This window comes from Denticeps clupeoides, chromosome 10 (assembly GCF_900700375.1).
Source record: "Denticeps clupeoides chromosome 10, fDenClu1.1, whole genome shotgun sequence".
Lineage (NCBI taxonomy): Eukaryota > Metazoa > Chordata > Actinopteri > Clupeiformes > Denticipitidae > Denticeps > Denticeps clupeoides.
Genome location: NC_041716.1, coordinates 13,319,694 through 13,343,035, shown reverse-complemented (window position 1 = coordinate 13,343,035; position 23,342 = coordinate 13,319,694). Strand labels below are relative to the sequence as shown.

General features: G+C 42.3%; 2 protein-coding genes across 4 annotated transcripts; one reads left to right on the top strand and one right to left on the bottom strand.

Annotated features, from left to right (window-relative positions):
• Positions 1-571: 571 nt before the first annotated feature.
• On the top strand, positions 572-4,475 carry szrd1 (SUZ RNA binding domain containing 1). Of its 2 annotated transcripts, none has more exons than XM_028994297.1 (4): positions 572-702; positions 3,128-3,177; positions 3,317-3,586; positions 4,334-4,475. In XM_028994297.1, the coding sequence occupies exons 1-4, from the start codon at positions 652-654 to the stop codon at positions 4,440-4,442; spliced, it is 480 nt and encodes a 159-aa protein (XP_028850130.1). In that variant the 5' UTR covers positions 572-651; the 3' UTR covers positions 4,443-4,475. The 2 variants fall into 2 exon arrangements, with proteins under 2 accessions (XP_028850130.1, XP_028850131.1); XM_028994298.1 differs by lacking the exon at positions 4,334-4,475 and adding an exon at positions 4,119-4,321.
• Positions 4,476-6,752: 2,277 nt separating this feature from the next.
• Positions 6,753-23,342, bottom strand: atp13a2 (ATPase cation transporting 13A2). 2 transcript variants are annotated; one of them, XM_028993397.1, is made up of 29 exons: positions 23,196-23,342; positions 21,229-21,317; positions 20,984-21,151; positions 20,416-20,474; positions 20,267-20,333; positions 19,593-19,672; positions 19,428-19,505; positions 18,110-18,179; positions 17,887-18,021; positions 17,738-17,804; positions 17,500-17,631; positions 17,241-17,402; positions 16,766-16,876; positions 16,610-16,656; positions 16,129-16,317; positions 15,172-15,378; positions 13,312-13,422; positions 13,063-13,219; positions 12,353-12,464; positions 12,145-12,269; positions 11,861-12,039; positions 10,679-10,771; positions 10,312-10,391; positions 9,964-10,116; positions 9,416-9,512; positions 9,113-9,336; positions 8,190-8,341; positions 7,914-8,086; positions 6,753-7,652 (listed from the first exon to the last, which is right to left on the bottom strand). In XM_028993397.1, exons 1-29 carry the CDS (start codon positions 23,206-23,208, stop codon positions 7,485-7,487), a joined length of 3,498 nt encoding a protein of 1,165 aa, XP_028849230.1. In that variant the 5' UTR covers positions 23,209-23,342; the 3' UTR covers positions 6,753-7,484. The 2 variants fall into 2 exon arrangements, with proteins under 2 accessions (XP_028849230.1, XP_028849231.1); XM_028993398.1 differs by lacking the exon at positions 23,196-23,342 and adding an exon at positions 22,561-22,639 and having other exon boundaries at positions 7,485-7,652.

The following is a 23,342-nucleotide window of genomic DNA, read 5'->3' as shown; positions in this document are numbered from 1 at the left end:
GTGCAGTTATATGGCCTATTTTCTTAAGTGTGCAGTTACCAGCATGTCAAAGTATATCATGAATGCTCTTTACATTTACTTTTATGCCATTTATCAGACGCCCTTATCCAGAGCGGCTTACAATCATTAGTTACAGGGACAGTACCCCCCTGGAGCAACTTAGGGTTAAGTGTCTTGCTCAGGGACACAATGGTAGTAACCCACCCATCTTTTTACTTGCGTATTCAACACGGAGGGTTTTGACGACATGTTTAACTGCTGCTATTAAAATTGCCCTTTGTATCAGTGCATCTAAGATCCTCAAATGCTATTTATTTAACTCTTGTCAAACCCAGTAATTCTTTTCATAAATATTTTGCATACTAATATTAACAGAGTTTTGCCGGTGTGCCGGAATGGCTCTCCAGGAGAACTAAATGAAGGCTGGTGGTAGTAGCCTAGTGGGTAACACACTCGCCTATGACCCAGAAGTCGCTCTGTATAAGGGCGTCTGATAAATGCTGTAAAAGAAAATGTAAATGTAATGCTGAAGTGAACCTCCAGGCCTGTAGGTGGCAGTGGACCGCCGCCCGTCCACGCGTCCGCCCCCACCCGCAGAAGAAGCAGAGGGTTTGCGCATTTGCTGGCGGTGGGGATCCCCGACCGTGAGTTATGGACGATGAGGAGGTTGCCGATAGCTGGGAAGAGGCCGCGGACAGCGGGGTAAGGTCGCCCCGGAGAGCCGCTTCAGGGAGAGGCCCGGCCGGCGAGGCTCCCCGCACACGCGGGCGCCGCTCGGATGGAGCCGCGGAGGGGCGGCTGGCCGGCGGGCTGGAGCAGGTTCAGTAGGCCGCAGCCGGAGTTATTTTGGTCTCAGTTCGTGGCTGAAATTGCTGCTAAAAATCTGAAAACGTTGTGGGATTAAAAGCGATAAGATTCTCAAGCCATCAAAACAGTAAATAATTAACTGTAAATTACGACCTGTGTGTCGTTCACAGTAATTATTCACATTAAAGTCCATTCTCTGTATGGTCTGATGCTGCTCAGCAAGGCATTTGTTTAGTGCTTGTTTAAGTGAGGTAATGTGCGCGTTTCGAGGAGAAAGATCTCAGAATTAGTACAGATGTCGTGCTTTGGAATCCCTGCATCAGTTCCACACCTGAGCAGAAGTATTTTATAAAGAGGGAGACAGATGGATATCTTATTAGTCCCAAGGCAAATGTCTGGAAGATTGAGCCAATAATCGAGCTGTCACTTTCTGGATGCGTAACAGCGGTGTTATGACACTTTTGCGTTTTTTTCCTTTTATTGGAATAGAATGCAGTAAATAACTTTTGGTTTGGGCTGCTTCGTTTAAATAGCTCGCCTATTATCCGATCATAGAAAATAATTAGTAGTGGTGGGCCGTTATCGGCGTTAACGTGCTGCGTTTACGTGAGACTCTTATCGGCGATAAAAAAAATATCGCCGCTAATCTATTCACAAAGTTGGGTTGTGAGCTGGGTCTATACTACGCAGGCTATTGTGCCGGAGTTAAATGGTTACACTAGATTTATAAGTATATTTCTTCTTTCTTGTGTCTTTTAGTTTCTTATTTCCTAAAGACTTTTATTTTGTTTTTGAGACCCGGTTCCGGTCTCTTGGACACATGGCGTGAGTTGTGAGAGGTGCGTGGGGTTTGTGTGAAAAGTTATTTCTTTCATTTTAATTTATGTACATATTAGGAATATTTTGCATGTGTGTTATTTTGTGAAACGAAATCAAAAAGTTACACAACTCAGAAGAAGAACCACTACACTATGATGACTTTCACCTTGATATTTTAGCGCGGATGTATACCTAGCCGAATTGCACTGTAGGGGGCGAGAACGAGTCTTCGAACTGTGAAATTACCACATCAAACGTGACGTGGTAACATGGATGCAGCTATTTAACTGAATAAACAGTTGGTAAACACAAGTACATCTTATTGAACATAATTTATTTTCATCACCAATTATCATAGTAGAACAGCTTTCTCAAGCAGTTTGTGATGCATTTTGGAAACAGGAGATGAGCCCCTGGTCTAATGCGCCACCTGGCTTGAGAAACCCGTTCTCAAAGACTTACTTTTAGTCATTCTTTGGGTAGCACACATATTCTGAATGCCTTCGGCAGAATTCAAATGAGCCATTTTAATCTAGATTAATCTAGATTAATTTAGATTACAGTGATATTAATCTAGATTAATTCCAAGATTACAGTGAGATTAATCTAGATTAAGAAAATTAATCTATGGCCACCTCTAATAATTAGTATGAAGTTCATATGTCTGTTCTGTGCACAAATATTAACTAAAACATATCCTGATAGGTATGCAAAGGGAAATGTAAATGTTGTAGGCATAATAACATTCAATGGTGAGGTAAAAAGACAACAAATAATTGATATAAAATGTACATTATAAGGTATTATTTAAACTGAAATAGATATGAGCGAAGCGCTTCAAATGGCACAACAAACCGTAAACCATACAGTAAATGGGTGGTAGTAGCCTAGTGGGTAACACACTCGCCTATGAACCAGAAGACCCAGGTTCAAATGCCACTTACTACCATTGTGTCCCTGAGCAAGACACTTAACCCTAAGTTGCTCCAGGGAAGGACTGTCCCTGTAACTACTGATTGTAAGTCGCTCTGGATAAGGGCGTCTGATAAAAATGTAAATGACAAATGAAGTTTGGATGCAGTGAATTGCGTTCAGAAGAGAATAACCAGCAGAAGTCCTGTAGTAGAATGCGTGGTGACAGAGTGGCATCAGGCCCAGTGGTCACTCAAACCCCTCAACGCCTGCGAGAGGTTGTAAAACCATCAGAAGGTAGTTATGGTTCATAATTTATGACATTTATAGAATATCGAACGTTCATATATAAATACTTTTATATAAGATTTATTTGTTATTATTTTTCATTTCATGAACTGCCTCTAAGGTAGAACTGTCGTTTTGCGTTGTTATTTTCCTGCGGGGTATGAGAACCCAGCGTACTTTTGTTGCTGCGTGACAGATGTATAAATAACTGTGGAACTGATACCCTGCTCTCAGCAGATCCCCCTCCTCCACCCAGCCACCCTTCTGAAAACCTCTAAACTCTGTCCACTTTTCTTTGTAGGAAATGGAGAGGAGGCTGGAGGAGAAACTGCGCATTAGTCAGAGGGAGAGGTGATTTTACATGGATTTATTTCTTTATTTTATTCTTTATATTATTTTTATTATATATATATATGAGATGGTGATTAGCTTTGGTGATCTGCCACGTTGTCTGAATTCTGAACCCGCATCTTTTCTGTATCTCCTCCAGAGTATCCAGTGGAAATCCAGTTCATTCTCTGATGAAGACTGCTGTTGTAATTCAAGATGCCTCGCTCCCCTCCGCACCCCCTCCTCAAATTCGGATTCTCAAGCGCCCCACCACCAACGGGGCTCTGAGCTCTCCGGCAGCCCAAACGCGTCCGGTCGTGCCGGTGAAGACTCTTGCACAGCGGGAAGCAGAATATGCAGCAGCCAGGAAGAGGATCCTGGGAAGCGCCACCCCTGAAGACACCCCCCAAGATAGCCCAAATTCCGACAGGTAATACTGAAGGGAGCGGGAGACCCCGACACCAGGATCTGCGTACCCCTTGCTTACACACATACACAGTTTAGAGGAAAAACGACTTGATTATTGCCAGAACCGACATTCACTTTGTTCAATATGGTTTTGTATTCCAGCCGTTTTTGGAGAACTTTTGAAAAGCTACCAGTCTAGATTTCAATATTTTACTTTACTTTACTTTACTTTATTTTATTTAGCAGACGCTTTTATCCAAAGCGACTTACAAGAGGAAGACACCAGCAATTCTCGTTCGGTTTTATTATACCTGTAATCTTTGGAGGCAGTAAATGCATTAATCACGTTAGGTCTTTCAGCAGCATCATAGGTGGCCTTATAAAAAGCAGCAACAGGTTCTAGACAGAGGAACTCTTTCAGGACTTCGTTTCCTACATGACCATGTGTGTGATTTCATAGCTTTGAGTTTTGTTCTGTGGTGTAAAATGATTAATGAAAAGAAAGACCCATGAATGATTAGGTGTGCTGATACTGACTGTGACTTTTTTTGAAGGGGTATGGATGCATAGTATTGCGTTTCCTGGACTGCATGCCTCGTCCGCGTGCGCCCATGCCTCTTCTTTAGTCCTGTTGCCCCTCGTGCCGAGGGTCACTGTATGGCAGCGCACACGTCACCAGTCAGCAGTGAGCGCTGCTGATGAAGCTACACGGTGTGAAAAGCTGAACGAAGGGATGTTGACTGATGCCTGTTCTCCGTTCTCCTGTCAGATCACCAAGAATAAACTCCACACACTCAGAGGACACTCGATCTAACAATCACGTGGTTCGCCAGCCTGCTGGTCCAGATGGCACACAAGGCTTTCGCCAGCGCAGATAGGACTGCGCACCCCCTGGAGATGAGGAGGGAGGGTGGGGCATTTTTCATATAATTAGATTTTTATTATTATTGTTTTTTTTTTTTTTTTTTTTTTTTTTTTTTTTTTTTTTTTAATTGTGTAGGTTGTTTATAACTCGAAAGTGCATTTCTTTCCTCCCTCGCTCATGGCGATCCTTGTCATGTTGTGGAGGGAGAGAAAGTTCAAGAGAAAAGGGGAGTGGGGTTTATTTCTTCCTCCTCCTCCTCCTCCTCCTTTGTCTTACACTGTGATAAGGACACTACACACTGTGATGTACCCAGCACACACCTGCCTGCCACACCACCTTTCTTTCTGGAAACCAACGCAGCTACTTTAGTCTCTGATGAGGAGACTGGCTCGGAGTCACTTGTGCGATTCCACGGAACGTGAACACAGATTCAACAAAGCATTTACGGCGACTCCTGGAGAAAAGACTGAGTACAAAATGGAGCCACTGGGGCGAGAGAAGTGGAGGGAGCGTCATTTGTCTCATTATGGGAAAGGTTATCAGATGTCGGGAGAACTCAGAAGTGGCACAGGGTACCAGGCTTCAGCAGCAATAATCCCCCCCCCCTTTTTTTTTTTTTTGCTAATTGGTTAATTTCTCGCCTGCGTGACCCTTCCTGTTGCTCTTTGGTCTATCGGTGTTCCTCAGTGATCGATTTTAAAATAACAATCTGGTTACCGTGCGTCTTAATGTCATGTTTTTAATGGGAATGAGATGGTATATGTGGAAACTCAGGGTGTTGAGTTTCTGTGTCGAGTTCTGTTTACGGCTACTTTTTTTTTATTCTCTTCTGGTCTTCCACAAGACTGTTCTAATTTGTATTTATGAGTAAAATGAAAAGAGATATTGGGGCGAAGGAAAGTTTTGTTTTGTGTTTTTATTATTTTTTTTGCCTTTTTATTTTGTATAATTTTTTAGATAGTAGTATTTTTTTTTTTGATCTGTATTTTGTGAACCCTTTAAACTCAGCAGCAATCAAATAGGAAACTCCCTGTAAATAAGTTACTCCGGTGGGGGGCGCTGGAGTGGGTGTGGGATGGAGATGGGGATTGGACTCGATTGGTTCCTTTTGGCCCCTCCCACCTGCTGTGGGATGTGTTCATAATGTGCTTTACGGACCTAAAAATTTAGGTGAGACAGAAGTGGAATTGAAAAAGAGAACTATTGTGAAATGGAGGTGCACTTTCAAGTGGCTCCTGACGAGTACAGGCACGCCATCACTTTTTAAGAGCCAAAAATGTCAGACCTTTTTAAAACAGCCACTGGTCTTAAAGGGAACTGTATTTGTAGTCTTTGATCTGTACCAGATGTACCTTTGATTTCAAAGGAGGCTTCAAAGATGTCGACTTATTAATAACTCTTCACAGCAGGGCTCGATGTCCCCGAAATAAACACACAAATCTGCCTGTACATACTTAAGGAAATGGCCATTCAATAAAATACTTTTTAAAATAAGGATGTCCTGACATTTGTGTTTCACTTAATGTGCAAACAAAATATTATTTTCTTGCCACATGTCAATAACAATCCACACACACAAAGTGGTTCAGAGTTACCACCAGACCGGCATAATCGCATTAATAGTATTGTTACAGAAGAATATCCAAAATACTGAATCAGGAAGTGGAAAATTCATAATTTCACCATAAACCAACCATGTCCAGGTGAAGATTTCTGAGAGAAGAGTGAAAGGAATTACATGAAGAGTTGACCAAGAGCCAAGGACCATTTCGGACGGCTTCAGAAAGACCCGGAATTAGCAGGTCCAAGTGTTCCAAAGAAAACAATGACCTGTACGCACAGTCGCCACACAAGACGACAACGTTTAGGCAAGCCTGTAACACACCGGGAGAACGTAGTCGAGTCAGGTGAGACGTTCTTGATGGATAAATTCCGCTGCCATCTCCCGGGATGAGAACGGTGCTGAAATGATGCAAGAGTGGTCTTCATTTCCCACTTTGTGTGGGAGAAACGTCTATGCTTGACCTCAGTTGACTGTGGTGAAGATTCAGTCCCTACATGTAATTTCAGTTTTTTTGATGACTGTACCTGTACACTTGATACAGGAATTTGTTTTCATAAATTACACCAATTTCCAGATATGAATCATAATTATATGTTTAGGTTAGAATGATTAAGCTAAAATATCTCTTCACACATTATTATATGTATTTACCAGTATTATGACTTTTCACTGTGATTGTACAGCAAGGAGATCTTGTTAAAGTAACAAAAAAAAATAAAAAATCCACCCAGAAAAAGAGCTTCACAATAAAGATCAATAAAAGCTTTACCCAGAGAACTTTATTAGAAGAAATAAAGCTCTACAACCGATGGAAGTAGGGATAAAATTGAATAAATTAAAATAACATTTTGCTATGCTAACTGTGTCCAGTGACTCTACAGGCACTATTGTAAAAGGGGTGCTATGTGCTGGCTATTATAAGGTTCATAGGCGATTTACATAAATAAACTGGGAACTACAAAGAATCTTGCATCTTGAAGAGAAACCAACTACCCTTTTTTTGGTGTGTAATAATTTGTTAGCCAGGATGCTTGTGCATTTTGTGTGAAACAACATTGTGGTTTTTCATCAATTAAAAAAAAAAAAAAAACACTTGGTAGCTACTTGTTTTATATATTAAATGTAAATCCTGAGGATGCCTTTGATCTTATACTAGCAAACACGCACCACACTTAATGCGCACTCATGTGCAACGCTGCTGTATAGCATTTCATGTTCTTTCCTGAATCAGAATCAAATTTACTGAAATCCACAGCTTGAAAATCTAATTGGGCCAATTATGTCAATACCAGCCCCAAACATATGGCAACAATATTTTATTCTATTTTGCACATTCTAAAACACCTTGAACGTGTAGTTATGCGGCCTCAGCACCACTGAGACGCAAAAAACAATACACAGGATAGAATTCGCCCTATATAATAGGCAATTGGTCACTTTGGTCAATACTGTAGACCCAGGACATTAGTATGCAGCCAGGGTAGAGGACTGCTAGCTAAGCCCAATCACAGTGGTCTGTGGGGAGGTCAGTTGCTGGTCCAGAGGAGGCCATGATGTGGTGGCTGCGAGCTGGGAGTTCAGACGTTTGTAAAGCTTCTTGGACTCGTGCCTTCCTCGTAGTCTACGGATGGAGTCCAGCATGCCATTATCAATCAGCACCTGTCCAAGTAAATTCATAAATAACAAGAGAGTCACTGACCACATACAGAACCTCCATTAATACACATTTCAAGACAAAAATAACTCTTCTTATTTATCTAAGGCCAGCATGTCATCATGTCAAAAGAATAATCAGCACAAATGTGCCATAGAATACGGAACACTAAGATGTGTAAGGATAAAACTACACAGGACTTCTTGTTTGGGGGTATGCCCAGGAAGGTTTGGCACAGGCGATCCCTTCAAGAAAACCTCTTTTACCTCCAGCAAGAAACACATGAAGAAGTTGAGTGCAGCCAGGGCCACCAGCAGCATTTTGTAGTTCATGTCCGTAATGTTGTAGAGGCTTAAAATCATCTGGACAATAGTCTGAGGGAAGAGGACCAGCCACAGCATCGTCGCAAACAAGATCATCAAGACGAACACAAACACCACTGTTTGAAAGAGAGAGGGAGAGAGAGCAACTGGAAACCTGAACATCTGAAAAAAGCATCTGAAAAAAGAGACTAAATGTATTCTGTAGACAGGAAATCCTACCATTGGCGTAAAGTGCCTTTTTGTGGGGGTAGCCCTTTGTCACCACTATAGCCATGAATATGTACTGGAAGCCAGACAGGACAAAAACGCTGTAGTCTTCCATGTTGGGCAAGTTACTTGCTCCAGTCTGAGTGGAATTGAGAGGTACAAACCTACAGACAACAATAGTATTAAGAGACAAAAATGCATGTAACGCAAGTAAAAATGTTAATTAAAACTGCGAGCAATGTTGATCGGGCCCGAAGCACGGCACACACCTCTGGGTGTGTGCGGGGAGGCGCTTTCAGAAACCGCATAACCTACTAATTTGGTTTGGTGCAGATCGGTTAATCTTGTAAGGTATTTCCTGTTTCCACTAGGTGGCGCTGCAACTATACCAGAAACTTCATACATTAAGTTTGTCAGGACCGGACTCTGATCAACTGTATTAAGTTTAGTTCAGATTTGTTGTTGCATGTGTGAATGACAGCAACTTCCATGACGAATAATCAAAATTTGCCACCAGTCCACAGTTAAGCCATACAGCAAAACACCTCCATTTTACGAATTTCACGTACATCGGTGAAATTTCATGGTGGCACTGTGGAGCCAATTTGTCACACCCATGCACGGGACCCCTAAACTACAATTTTTGTTTCTCCAGGTCTGACGTGTGCAAAAAACCATTAAAATAAAATGATATATATACACACAAACATATTCATTAGACTGTAGGCACTTCGGGCCCTAATTAGGACTTAAAACATTTTAAACTGCCACCAGAAGAAATTTTACACAGGGCAGTGCAATGGTTAAAAAAATAAATACTAATGCCACAATATGTTCTTTCACAGCGGAACTGTTGTTGTGACAGAGCCTAAATGCACAGAACATGCAAAAGTCAACTGATGCTAATTATTTTCCTTCATCTTTTCCCATCTTACCACTCCTGTGAATATGTGATGAAGAGAGCAGACACTTGACCCAGGACCAGCAGCAAGGTGTTCAGTAGCAGACTGAACAATATGGGCAATGCCAGCAGACTGGCAGCAGGGCGCTGGGGGTGGAGCTCATTGCTCGGACCCCCCCGTCCCATCACGATGGCCAGTAGTGTCACCAGCGCCAGGTCAAAGAACAGAAACTGTAAATCCCCAAGGTTTGTCTTCACCTGAGAAGAAGCAAGAAAATATTCACATGTCACTTTCTCACATGATGGGTGAGCGAAGTAGAAAGATGGCAACACTCACAGTGTACAGGATCAGCACCGATGCGAACTGAATCAGGCTGTACAGCGCCATGTACTTGAACAGACTGAATGATGTCACCAAAGAACACCGCCCTTCCCTGCTCATTCACGAAAAGAAGGGTCTTTTTAAAGATTTAATAATATTTGAAGAATATCAATATCAATGTATCAACCTAAACAACCAAGAATTTTAAATACCATATTAACCCAAATATAAGATGACCCTGAATATAAGTTTAATTAAGGAAAGTTGGGGGTATCATAAGTTTTACTGTATCGTCTGGACCAACACACTTTTGAACCACTAACCTGTTCACACCCTGACACCTCACATACTTTGCAAAGAGGACACTTTTGCACATTCATTAAACTTTATAAGCTTTCTGATCATATGGACACTTTTCAAATATTATTATTTTTGTCATATGTATTTTTGTCATGTGTCTGTTATCACAAGAATGTAACTGGTGTATTAATGTGTATTAAAGACAAGTGATGTAATGTCTAATTTATAGGAATATTACAGGAAACGTTTCATTTAATGCCTACCTGATGAGCAGTGGAACACAACTGATGTTGTTAGATTTAGAAGTGAAAGGAGAGGCTACCGAAGCCTCAGCCTCAGACAGAGACACCCCCACATCAGCTGCCCTCAATGCACCACAGTCGTTTGCTCCATCACCACACATGCCCACCCGGTAACTGTATTGGAATGCAACATCCGAAATGTTTCATTAGGTTAAAAAACAAAAAATGTCTGCTTTAGAAAAACAAGAAACTTGATAAGACAGAAAAGCTCCTTTTAGCAGGAAAAAGATCATAATGACAAGTATTGATTTGACACCACAAGCTAATACTGAAAGAGAGGAGGGGGTAATAGATCTCTCACAGCCTTACTTGAGTTTCTGCAGTGCCGTGACCAGCTGGGTCTTCTGCTCCGGGGCCATGCGGGCGTACACAGTGGCCCTCATCAACACCTGAACATTACCATTTTTATGGATTTTTTCAGTCATCATTCTTACATTTACATTTACAGCATTTATCAGACGCTCTTATCCAGAGCAACTTACAATCAGTAGTTACAGGGACAGTCCCCCCTGGAGCAACTTAGGGTTAAGTGTCTTGCTCAGGGATAAAATGGTAGTAAGTGGGACTTGAACCTGGGTCTCCTGGTTCATAGTCGCTTGTGTTACCCACTAGGCTACTACCACCCCACCATTCTTGAACACACACATTATAAAAAGGGATATCTAAATGAACCCACCTTGGGCAGTTGCTCAGGGAAGTAGTCACTTAGTGCACCGAACGACTTGCCGTTAACAGCCAGGTGGTAGCTGTCCCCACTCTGGTACAGACCCTAAGAACACAAGACGCAGTAGGCCACCATTAAAACACGGAGAACCTGAATTAACCATCTATGCACTCCACCCTTAATTGCAGCACCCCAAAGTCAGCTCCAGAGTAAAATTTAATTTAGCGGATTTTATTTATAATAAAATCACAAAATCTGTTTAACCATAAATGTTCATAGTAAAAAAAGGCTGATATCTGATTTTATTCTAGTGCCACAAGTTAAAAAAAAAAAAAAAAAAGATCTCTAACAGACTTTATAAATATTTAATTTAATAATTTTTAACTTCCTAATACAAAGCCTGGAATGGCCTATGATATCTTATAGAGCTAACTGAATATTGTGTTGCTTGTTAATACATTTATTAACTTTATTAACAAGGACAATGTTAGGGGCAGTGGTGGCCTAGCGGTTAAGGAAGCGGCCCCGTAATCAGAAGGTTGCCGGTTCGAATCCCGACCCGCCAAGGTACCACTGAGGTGCCACTGAGCAAAGCACCGTCCCCACACACTGCTCCCCGGGTGCCGGTCATGGCTGCCCACTGCTCACTCAGGGTGATGGGATAAATGCAGAGGACAAATTTCACTGTGTGCACCGTGTGCTGTGCTGCTGTGTATCACATGTGACAATCACTTCACTTTATTTCACTTTATTTAATGTAGTATGAAATACCAAACAGTTGTATTTAATAAAGGAAAAGAAAAATTACTCAAACATTAATGTAATGTAACGTTTGCATCCCCTCAACAGAAAAGCTGGTCCCCCGTGTGGTTTAACTAATAGAATAAAGAATACAGGCAAGAATGTGGTTTAATTTTGCTTGCCCCGCTTTATATCAACATGCATGCAAGTATGTCGGTCTAACCATGGCAACAGAGCAATAAGGGGAGGAGCTATAATTGAAATTAAATTTTTAAAACTTAAAAAAACTGGGTCCAGTTCAAATCAAACATACTTTTGACAATGTTTGACTATACAAAAAGAACATCAGAGCAGAGCTTTTAGAGCAAAGGATGAATATTATATTCATATAAGAAGGTCTGTAAATGTGTTTTTGCATTTTGATTGTGAGTGTGTACGGGTGTCTTTGGTCACCTGAGACAGAACAGCTTCCTCCGATGCTTCAGACCTCACTCCGCCCTCCCCCAGGTGGAACTTCAACACTGCTGGGGAATGGCCAGTAGGGGGCGATGCATGAATAAACATCACACGCTCATGTGATGCTACCATGCCACATCCTCGTGCCACATTCACTGCAGTGAGGATGTTGTCACCTGACAGAAAAAAAAAAAGAGGACAAACAACATACACACGATGTACATCACACACCCACTATACAAAGAAACAAATGCATACAATAAACAAGTATTCTCCAGTACCTGTAACCATGACGGTGCGCAGCTGAGCCTGACGCAGGGTGCCGATAACCCCTGCACTCTCGGGCTTCACCTGATTCTTCATCACCAGGAGACCGAGGAAGGTCATGCCCTTCTCAAGCTCCTCTCTGCTGACACAATCGGCAACGCTAAGTCAGCAGGATACGGCAGATTCAAACCACCGTGTTTTACACTGCGCGCGGCCCCTTACCGTCTGACCGTGCTCACATCTGTCGCGCCATCCAGGGGCTTGTAGGCGAGCGCCAGAACTCTGAAGCCCTCGCTGGCAAAGTCATGCAATGTGCCGGTGAACTGGTCCGGCACTGAGAGAAAAGAGAACACGAGCCATCATTGACAGTCAGGTCATTTTTCTGGTTCCTGAAATAGTCATCACCCGATCTGTACAACTACTGAGAGATTCTAACAGGGTGGCAAAAACGCACTTCAAGCAGATAACAGAAGGCATCAGGATGCACATTTAGTTCAATACACAATAGAACATACAGATATAACATACAAAAGGTGTAAGAGGAGTATTTTATTAGTTAACAGACTTAATGAGAACATTTACAGAAGAATGTATATATTTTTGTATATATTGCACTTGTGTACCTAAAGTACACATTTTTTGATTAATTCTGTATGAATGTCTTTATATGAAATGTTTTTTCACAATTAAATAAAAATATATGATGATATGTCGAACTGTAATCCCTGTATTATATTAGATTCTGGTCCATACAAAGCCCTGATAATGGGTCATTGAATATCAAACTTAACCTGCTAGTGTGTTAACCTGCTAAAACAGCCAAAACATATTAGCACAATGAATTTTTTTTTTTTTTTTTATGTACTGCATGATGCAATATCATTGAATGTGAAGTATTTTGCCAGTCCCTTGCAAAAGTAGCAGACCCTCACCACTCTGTCTGGTGCACAGGCTGGCCACTACCTCAGGAGCCCCTTTCAGAAAGGCCAGTGGCTTCTGACCTCCAGGTTTCACAGTCACCACACTCATCCTCTGCAGTGAGGAAGAGAAGGGGAAACGGCGCACGATCGCCACGGCCTGACTCATGGACTGCAGACAACAAACACGGACACAGAAGAGCAAAGTCAGAAGACACCTGGTTGCCACGTGCAAGAAATGCTGATGGGGCTTTTTCCCCTCACCACGTCCTGGGGCAGCAGCTCCTGGGGGGGAGGTCTCATCACGGCAAGAACTCTCTGATTCCCAAACGTCGCATGCACTTCGTCATCAGTTCCTTCAGGCTCTTCCAGCTCCTACAGTGAACAATCCATTACTACTACTTTCAAACTGACCCTAAGCATTGGGCTTGTTCACATCGTTAAATTGTGTTCTGGGTGACAGAATTAATTACACACCAACAAAATGACTACTTCAAAATACAGACAACTAGGGCGTGGGATGTGGGTGGGTAACGTTGCTGTGTTCTTTCTGTTCTGTGTTCTAAGTTCCAGTTTCAGTATTGTGTTTTCAGTTGTTAAATCTTAAAATCTAAGTGTAAATCCAGAGAAAGACTGTTACAGGCCTGACAACCATTTCAACCTACACTACAACAACAAACATTAGTTATCACGAGCAAGATCACACAGAATGGTGTGTGTGTGAAATTCCAAACTGCTATTTAACAGTGTTATTTAGCTCTAACTGATTACAAAAGGCTACTACAATAATGACAGCACTCCCCAATTATGGAAACTAGTGACTTATGGAAATCATCTGTCTGTGATTTCAGAGAAATCTGTCCAATAGAGTAAAACTGGCCTGCATGGTCAGAGTCTCCAGAACAAAGTCCAGAATCAACACAGAATAAGGAGAACATGGTCACATGGTTGATCGTGCATAGTGGTTATGTGTGATGCATGGATCACAGCTAGGCGGGCCAAAATTGAACATGTATGAGGAATATTTATGACATTCTCAAATGTTTGTCATTTTCTATTTCCCCTGAACTGCTGAACTTATGTTTTATTACTTATTTGTACTGGGCAGCAGCCAAACGTTATTATGCGATTTTATGATTTTATGATGTCGATTTATGCTTCAGAATTTTTAATAGAAATTCATGTCAATCTTCTTCAGGTTGTTGTGGAAATACCTGCTTTGTTCATCAGAAGTGCTACAAATGAGGATGTGGTAAATGTAAAATTAGATTTACAGCATTTAGCACACTTGTCCAGAGCGACATACTTCAGTGCTTTGTAAATGAACATAGCTCATGTTAATTTATAGCTAGGCTTAGATGTTCTACAGAGAGACAAAGTTACAGAACAAGCCACCAGCCCCCCACATACCCGCATAATATTACAAAGGTCACCCTTTCAGAAAAGCCAGAACAGCCCAAAAGCAGTCAATAAAAGACCTGTAACTTGTGTTAATTGTGAGGGAGTGCCTCAAAGCTTGTTTTTCTGGCATATCCCACAGTTGGATTTGGAGAATTTGGAGGCTAAATAAACACCTCACACTTGACAGTTTTGGTAGGTCATGACCACTGCCGACAGGAACATCACACAAGAACTGTAATTGTAAGTGAAGTGATTGTCGTTGTGAGACACTGCAGCACATCACACAGTGACACAATGAAATGTGTCCTCTGCTTTTAACCATCACCCTTGATGAGCAGTGGGCAGCCATGACAGGCGCCCAGGGAGCAGTGTGTGGGGATGGTGCTTTGCTCAGTGGCACCTTGGCAGATCAGGATTCAAACCGGCAACATTCTGATTACGGGACTGCTTCCTTAATTGCCAGGCCACCACTGCCCCATAGAAGAGATGCTATGGAGATGCTCTGACACAGGAACACAGACATAACATTTGCTTATAAATATACATTTCAAGGTTAAACTATTCACTTGCTGCCTAATATGTCCCACCTGGTGTAAGTGGACATTGTAATGAGACAGAAATAAGATGATTTATTTTTATTATTTTCGCTTGTGTATCTATAACTTTTTCAAATTGTTTTACTATATGCTTAGATTTTTATTTTTGATATAGCAGCATCCTTACCCAGCCAGTGGACTCAATCATTTTCAGCTCCAGAGGGTCTCCCAGTGGTTGACCACCCAAAAGGGCCACAGAGTGGCAGGAGGCCAGGGCTGAGAGAAAGTGGCCTGGGGACAGGAGGCGGGGGTCAGGCACCAACTCATCGAAACAGGTCTCCTTCACCTGCATCACTCCCCACACGTCCAGCCCCTCCTCCGTCAGAGTTCCAGTCTGAGGGGAAGACAGGACTGTTGTGAGGATGCATGAACTGAGAAATAAAATCCTGAAAGATGAAAATGCCTTATCTAGTCTCTCAAACATACCAAAACATGTCAGGATGTAGATTTAGAAATACGCAACATTGTAATTAAAGGCGAAAAACATGGCCTGTCAGCACTTGTGTTTGGCACTGCAATACAGAGTATTGCGAAATGCAAGGAACCTGAGGCAAATGCACATCATTTAGTGTTGAGGTACTGGCCAGTTACATAGGTTTACATAGACTTAAGACTTGACCTTGAACTTTCAAAACATCTGAACTAACCTGCTGAGCTTTTCAGTAATGCTGCTTATGTAACGCTGCACATGACAACAATAGCCATGGTTAAAAGTCTTTTAAAATGATTTTTTTTTTTTTCAGTGCATATCTCAAGTTAAAACAACCCTATTGTTGAGGCTTGCACAATGGAGCACAGACCTCTGAACCCATAAAGTCGATCACTGACTTTCATACATTTTACATTCGTTGCATTTTGTGGTTTCAGAGTTGCAGATTCTAGCCTTGTTCAGACTAGAATACCATAAAACAAGGTGCCATTTACAGAAACAGGTCAAACAAGTTCTTCCCATGAAAAAGCTCCTTCCCATAAACAGAATACTCGAGTTTCATTTTTTCCACATAAAGCTCTTTCAAAGCATAGCTTTGTAATATAAAAGTCTTCTCCTTGACCTGCCACAAGTTTCTCACATCGCCTTTCTCACCTTGTCGAAACAGAAGATGGAGATTTTCCCACACACGTTAATGCGAGGGGGGCTAACACAGAACACCCCATGCTTCTTGAGCCTATGCTGGGCATACAGGGTCCCTGTAGTTATGGCAGCAGGAAGAGCAGGTGGCACGACAATGGTCACAATATCCAGAGAACGGATGACCAGTTGAAGCACTGAGATCTGGAAAAATGAGCACAGACAGGCTGAAAAACCTGATAGGCCCTGGACTAGTGAGATCTACAGAATTATCAACTCAGTCAGATTTAGTGATTAACGATACGAGTTCATCTAGATCCTTTTATTAATAGAATTCAAAATGGATTTCCACAATTAACCAGTGCCATAAAACAATGTACATAATATGCACATTATGTACATTAAGCTGCAGTAGATATCAGAAAATAATATTTTGGAGAACATAGTGCTACAGTAAAAGCCGACAATGTACATAGAATATTTGCAAGATACTCACATTACTCTTCGACAAAACCACTAAACTGTATATAGTCCCCATCAAGGCTGAAATACAAGAAGTCCTTGTTCATTGTTGCAATGAACACTTAAAAAGTACCATCCTCATTATAGAGCAATTATAGCCATAAAAGCACAAATGAAAATCAAACCCTACCGACAAAACCAAGGAAGAGCAAGAATTTCATAGCGTCTTTGTAGAAACGGAAGCTGATTGGTTTGGGGTAGAGGATTGAACTGATCAGGTCTCCCTTAGCGGTGAAAAATCCTGTTGGACAGAGATGCCATGTCACATCAGTACTGATGCAAATTCCATGTAATGCATTTTCTTTTACGTAATTTGGTAAAAACCTGCTGAAGCCATAGCAGTTCATATTAGTCACATGAAAACCTGATACAAAAGCATTAGGAGAACTTGGCAGATGCAGAGGTTCACTCTCATTACCATACTGGCCCTTATTAAAATATACGTCTGAAAAAGTTTACTTACAATCACATTTTAGATAAAAAAAAGGCAAAAAAACCCCCAGCAGTGATGCTATTTGTTTTAATTTAATTTGATCTTGCAAAACAAAACATGCAGATGGGTTATTAATTTAAGTGAATAATTGTCATATGTACACATAGTGTACCTGTGCGTGTGACAACGGCGATGGCCCCCCTCCCACCGGGCATCCCCCCTCTGGCCTGGATAATCTGAGTCCCGCAATACAGCGTGTGTCTCTTCTGGGTGTCAGCGTTATATTGCTGATCGCCGGCTGGCAGAGGCGTCTTCATCACCGGGATGCTTTCACCTGAGAGGGCAGAGAGGGGGAACAGGGGAAGCTGAGGGGAAGTCTAACGCTGGCTTTAAAAAAATAAATAAAAATTTAAAGAAATGTGGGCGCTGACCTGTCAGCATGCTCTCGTTCACCATGCACTCTCCCACCAGCAGGGCGGCATCACAGGGGAGCAGGACCCCCTCCGGGGGGATGACTATACAGTCACCTGGCACCAAGTCCACAGAGTTCACAGTCTCCTCTTCTACAAAACACACACCACATGTAGGGGTTGGGGAGAACACATGATTTAGCAGAAAAACAAGAAATAAGGAAGTTTAAGAGAGGGTGGACAAGAAGGTGAAACTCACCCCCCGTGTCTCTGCGGACAGTGATGGGAATGATCAGTAAAGCCATGTCATGCAACGTGGTGCTTTGCTACATAGTCAGAAATAATACAAAAAAAAGTTCAAGCAAGATACCAAGCCTTTCTAGTCCTTTGAGTCTTTCCGAAACTCACCCTACGCAGCTCCCACAGGGAGATGGCGATGGAAATTAAAGATATAATAATGATACATGCTGCATAGTAGTAGTAATTATCAGCGAGCCACAGGACGATGCTGCAGACCTGGAAGAAGTAGAAAGGGTTCAGCACCTGCAAAAACCAGAAGGTAGGAGGGGTTAGTGGGGCCAGACACTGCCTTCACGTGACACAAATACACAAAAATAGGAACAACTTTCACCTCCTCAAACAGCAGCTGCAAGTAGGACTTCACTGGCACGTCAATGAGGTTCTGTCCAAATATCTTCTTCCTGAAGCACAGTTTAAACAGCATTAATTACAGTTGTGGCTCCTCTATATTTCAAATCCCGCTCTGTTTGTTGATATAACAGTTTGGCTGCTTCACAAAGCAGGGTACACTTACCCATGCCATGTACACACTTAATGTCACACAGAAATTAAAGAATTAAAGGCGCTAAACAGCTATGGTATATGGTAATAGTCAATTTGATACAAGACACAATGTGGTTTCAGACAATGTTTCACTAATTCATTTTACCTTGAACAAATTGAATGGAATACTATTACCAGATACTAGTAACATAAATGTACCTGTGTGTGTATCTACAGGTTTGCCACTTTTACTTATACATCCACTCTGATGTGTCATATGTGACAACTAATCACTTTCATTGTATTTTCTTATCAACATATACTCACTGTGTACATGTATACAACTTGTACAAGTCTTAATTACAGTTTATATACATATATTTACAATATATATACAAGTTGTCCACATTTATATTACAAATTTTATACTGCACATTTGAACAATCTCATTTATACTGTGCTGTGACATAGTACTTTATTCTATTCGATAATTAATTTTTTTTGGATCCTTAAATTTGTACTGCCCACTTTCAAGCGAATTTCCCACTTGTAGGACTAATAAAGTTTTATCTTATCTTATGATATATTGTATTTTGGGGCAGTGGTGGCCTTGCAGTCTTGTAACCGAAGGGTTGCGGGTTCAAATCCCAAACATTCAAGGTGCCACTGAGGCTCCCTTGAGCAAGGTATCGTCCCCACAAACTGCTCCCCAGGCATGCAAATCACATTTTTACTAATTTGACCATTTGTTTAATTATATTCTAACAAATATACTTTAAGTTTGTTTATTCTCCATGGGTGCTGCCATTGCTTCATGGGAGCTTTTCTGTAAACTTGGAATAGGTATACTGTTTCAAGTAAGAGATTGAAAGTATTATATATATTTTTTTGCTTACAAGCAGTCTTTTTGATCAATTTTGGCAGAAAAAAAGTCAATCTCTGCATCTTCCTCAGCCTCTAAATAATGTGACATTTTTAGAACACTGTAGCCCTGCTATTAATAGACCTGCAGAAATCTACAGAACTCTGGGAACCAGACTGCGTGCTGAAAATAAAGCTGATTGTATTCAGATGAATCCTGAATCATTCAAACAAAAAAAAGGACTCAAGATTTCCAATACAAAAAAGCCAAAGCTGGAATGAAATATTTTCAGAGCGAGTCTGACCTCCTCGCCTGTTCTTCTCGACTGAGGCCCTGCTGCATCTGGTGCAGGTCGGCGCACGTCCAATCTTCATTCAAGATACTATAAGAAATTAACAGCTGTTTACTCAATACCAACTCACCACAAGCACAGAGCGGAGTAAAGACACAGAAACACATCCCTGGATACCTGACTCTGCAGAAAGCCCCTTTCTTAGACATCCAGACGTAGCGGATCCCCTCAGACACATAGTAGCGCAGCATTGGTTTCTATATGATAGAGAACAGGAAAACTAATTAGGCTGCAGATTTATTACTACTTTACATTTATTAAAAGGTCCCCTATTATGAAATCTTTTTTTTGCTTTTATATCAGTCTTAGTGGTCCCCTAATACTGTAACTGAAGTCTTTCCAAAATTTGGCCACAGTGTTTTTTGAAGTTGTGTTGATGTTTTCCAGAAAAAAATTGAACTTTTTTTTTTTTTTTTACATCCAATCACTGAGCAACTGCAATGTTTTGCACGTTTTAAAGCCATAATGGTTGGTGGAGATACTTTTTTAGGGGAGGGGTGGGAAAGTCTCTGGGGGAAAAAAAAATACCTGAGAAACGGGAGGTAACTTTTCACCTTATGACGACATAAGGGGAACAATTCCAGATTAGACCGTCTGAGCTGCCGCTCTTTGAATGGTGAAGCAGAATGGCCAAATCACTCTTTACACCTATCACCATTTCTAGCCATTGCAGGACCACAGACAGGCTAGGAGAACTCGTATTATGTTAAATAATCTCACAGTTTTTATAATAGGGGACCTTTATGTCAACATCTGAATTTTGGAAAACCTATCATCTGACCACTATTTACCTCCTGCTGATGCAGCTGTACTGTGTCCCTCCACTCATCATCTCCTTCCCCACTGACCAGCTCCAGACTAAAGCCACAGGACAGACTATCTCAATCCCACAGACTGACAAAAATCACAAAAATGAACACAGCAGTAACAGGCCCCTTACCTGCCATCATCTACCTCTTCAGTGCAAACGTTGATGACGTGCCCATCCCCATCACAGCCCTTCGAAAATATACACACCTCACCAGTCACTGGTTTTGGCATTGGAACCAAAACATCATCAAGAACTTTCATTGTCTATTTCAAAGCATGCTGTTATGCATTTAAAATGGGATTTCCGTAATCGTGATCACTGAAACTTACCGCATGTAACAAAAAATGTATTGGCCAATAACTATTCATATTCTTACATACACATACATAGATACAGAGATACACATAAAAAGAGGTGGCCCAGTGGCGTTCTTCATGGCTGCCCACTGCTCACCAAGGTGATGGGTTAAAGGCAGAGGACAAATTTTATTGTGTACACCGTGTTCTGTGCTACAGTTTTACAATCACTTTCACGTGTGTGAGTGTGTGTCTGCTCCATTTTCATGATAACATTGTACTTTAAAACAAAAACAATAAAAAAAATGCACAATACATACTATAATAAATATTATTATTGTGTTAATCCCATTCTTGTGCATTAAGTAAACAAAAAAAGGTGCCACAGTCACCCATCTCACCCTAAGCAGCAAAACATCAGCCAGTGCAAGGGGGCACAGCCGACACCGTGCCACAAGTCCCAGACGAGGACGCCATCTGAAGAGCAGCGGGAGGAGCCCGAGCGAAATCAGGGCTCCAGCGTAGCACAGCCACACACGCCAGCGTACCCACTGGTACCCCTGCACATCCTGCCAGGTGACAGCAGCCCCACCGTTAAACAGAATTCATCACATGGTACAGAAATGGAGCGGAAAAGCTTATGCACCATGTGGGAGGTGATGCTGTTCCCTGGACGTGCAAGACATGGGGAGGTCACATCAGGGTCACAGGGAAGACTCACGGACGAGGACCTCCCTGTAGAGAGCAAACATGAACGATGCAAGAAGATCAGGGATGCTGTCCTGCTACGTTTTTTTTTTTTTTTTTTAACCTATTCACATCTCCAAATGGTGGCCTAGCGGTTGAGGCCACCATAATCAGAAGGTTAACTGTTCGGATCCGATCCGCCAAGGTGCCACTGAGCAAAGCGCCGTCCCCACACACTGCTCCCCGGACGCCTGTCATGGCTGCCCACTGCTCACTCAGGGTGATGGGTTAAATGCAGAGGACAAATTTCACTGTGTACACCGTGTGCTGTGCATCACATGTGACAATCACTTCACTTTAAAATTAAAAAGCGTGAACGTTGAAACTTGTCTCCAACACACATCAGTTCTGGGCTCACACTCACACACACACACCTGTGGGAAAGCAGGTAAATTCACGCTCGCTGTGAACAGTGACATACAATAAACGTACACACACACACACACACACACACACCACTGACACTGTGTACACTCAGGCAGCATGGCAAACATACACCCCCAAGACAAACAGACGTCGCCGTAAGCAACTACATTGTACGGTGTTGGCCGGATGGTAGGCGGAGCTCCATTAATAATGGAAATGTATTTCCGTCACAACACAAACATTGTGTGACATGTATCTATACCACGATTCCAAAAGGGTCACTGCCTTGTGACAGCGAGTGTCAGCAAACACAGCATCACGGCCGGAAATGAAACCCCTCACACAGGCCTTTTCTTTCACCAGTCATGTGCTTTTCTTTCTGCTGAGTCTCGGTCATAAAAAAAAAAAGAAGCTCATTCTGATGCAGAAAACAATAAATCCAGTGAAGCCCAGATCTGGCCTGAACCGTGACCACAGAAAGGCCGGTTGGTCCGGCTCACGGAGGAAATATGTGGGCCGTGCAACACGATGCCCCGTAATCACTTTCAACCAGCCTGGAGGCGTCAAAACCGTCTCAGACTACTCGTGTCCAGTTAACACGATGAAGGGTTAAAATTCCCTCAACCACTCGACATGGCTGTAAAATAAACTCCACCCGACCCAAAGCCTGACAATTAATCTTCAGGTTTTTATAAGAAGTGCAATATGACAGTCCTGATAAGTCCCCTGAACAGATCTTTCTCGAGCAAGGCGGACATTCTGGTTTAATAAGCAACATCCTGATCTGACTTTCTCTTAAATGAAACTCTTACATCTTGACGCACCGCTGTTCAAGTGGAAGAAAATAAAAAATTGATCTGCTCACCTTCTCCCCGTGTAGTCACGTCCAGTTTAACCAGCGACTGTCCCCGCGGGAATGCGGGACGAATTCGAGAATTCCGCCCACTTCCATTCCCGGTAAGAACCGCATGAATCGACTCATATGACCAAAACCAACCCACAGACCCACGCGTTCGGCTCAGAATGCATCTGAGTTGAGTTTTATTTTATTTTTTTTACTGAGAATAAATCATCCCCGATCAGTTGAGAATTTGACAACACACCTCAAACTTACAGCAACAACAACAACAACAACAACAATAATAACGATGAAGTAGATGATTCATGATTCAAATCGGAATGGAGTCGGTTCGCGTGAACACCTGCGTTCCAGCAGTCAGAGCAGAGGGCTGGAAACTCCAGGAAGGCAAGGCTGTACTGAAACCTTGCCGCTCCTCATTTAACCTGTTCTGCATCAAGACCCGAGGCGGCTTCATCGCGACCGGGAGCTGCAGGTTCGCACTTCCTTCATTTTGAATCAGAACTGCATTCCCAATCTAAACCGTTCACACCGGAGCCGCGCGTTCAATTCAATTTCGAACCACTGGGGCTTAGAACCTTAAAATGTCACCAGGGCGAACAAAACGGAACTCCATGGGGGTGAAGAAGAGCGGGACTTACTCAGAGTGTCCATGTCCTGCTCGCCACGCCAGGACGCGTGTCATCCACCCGCGGCTTTTCCACTCAGCTGCGGCGGAGGCTAGTTCTCATTCTGCCATCTGAGTTGAAGCCGCTCACGTTGTTGTCCTTCCTCTGGCCTCGGAGTGT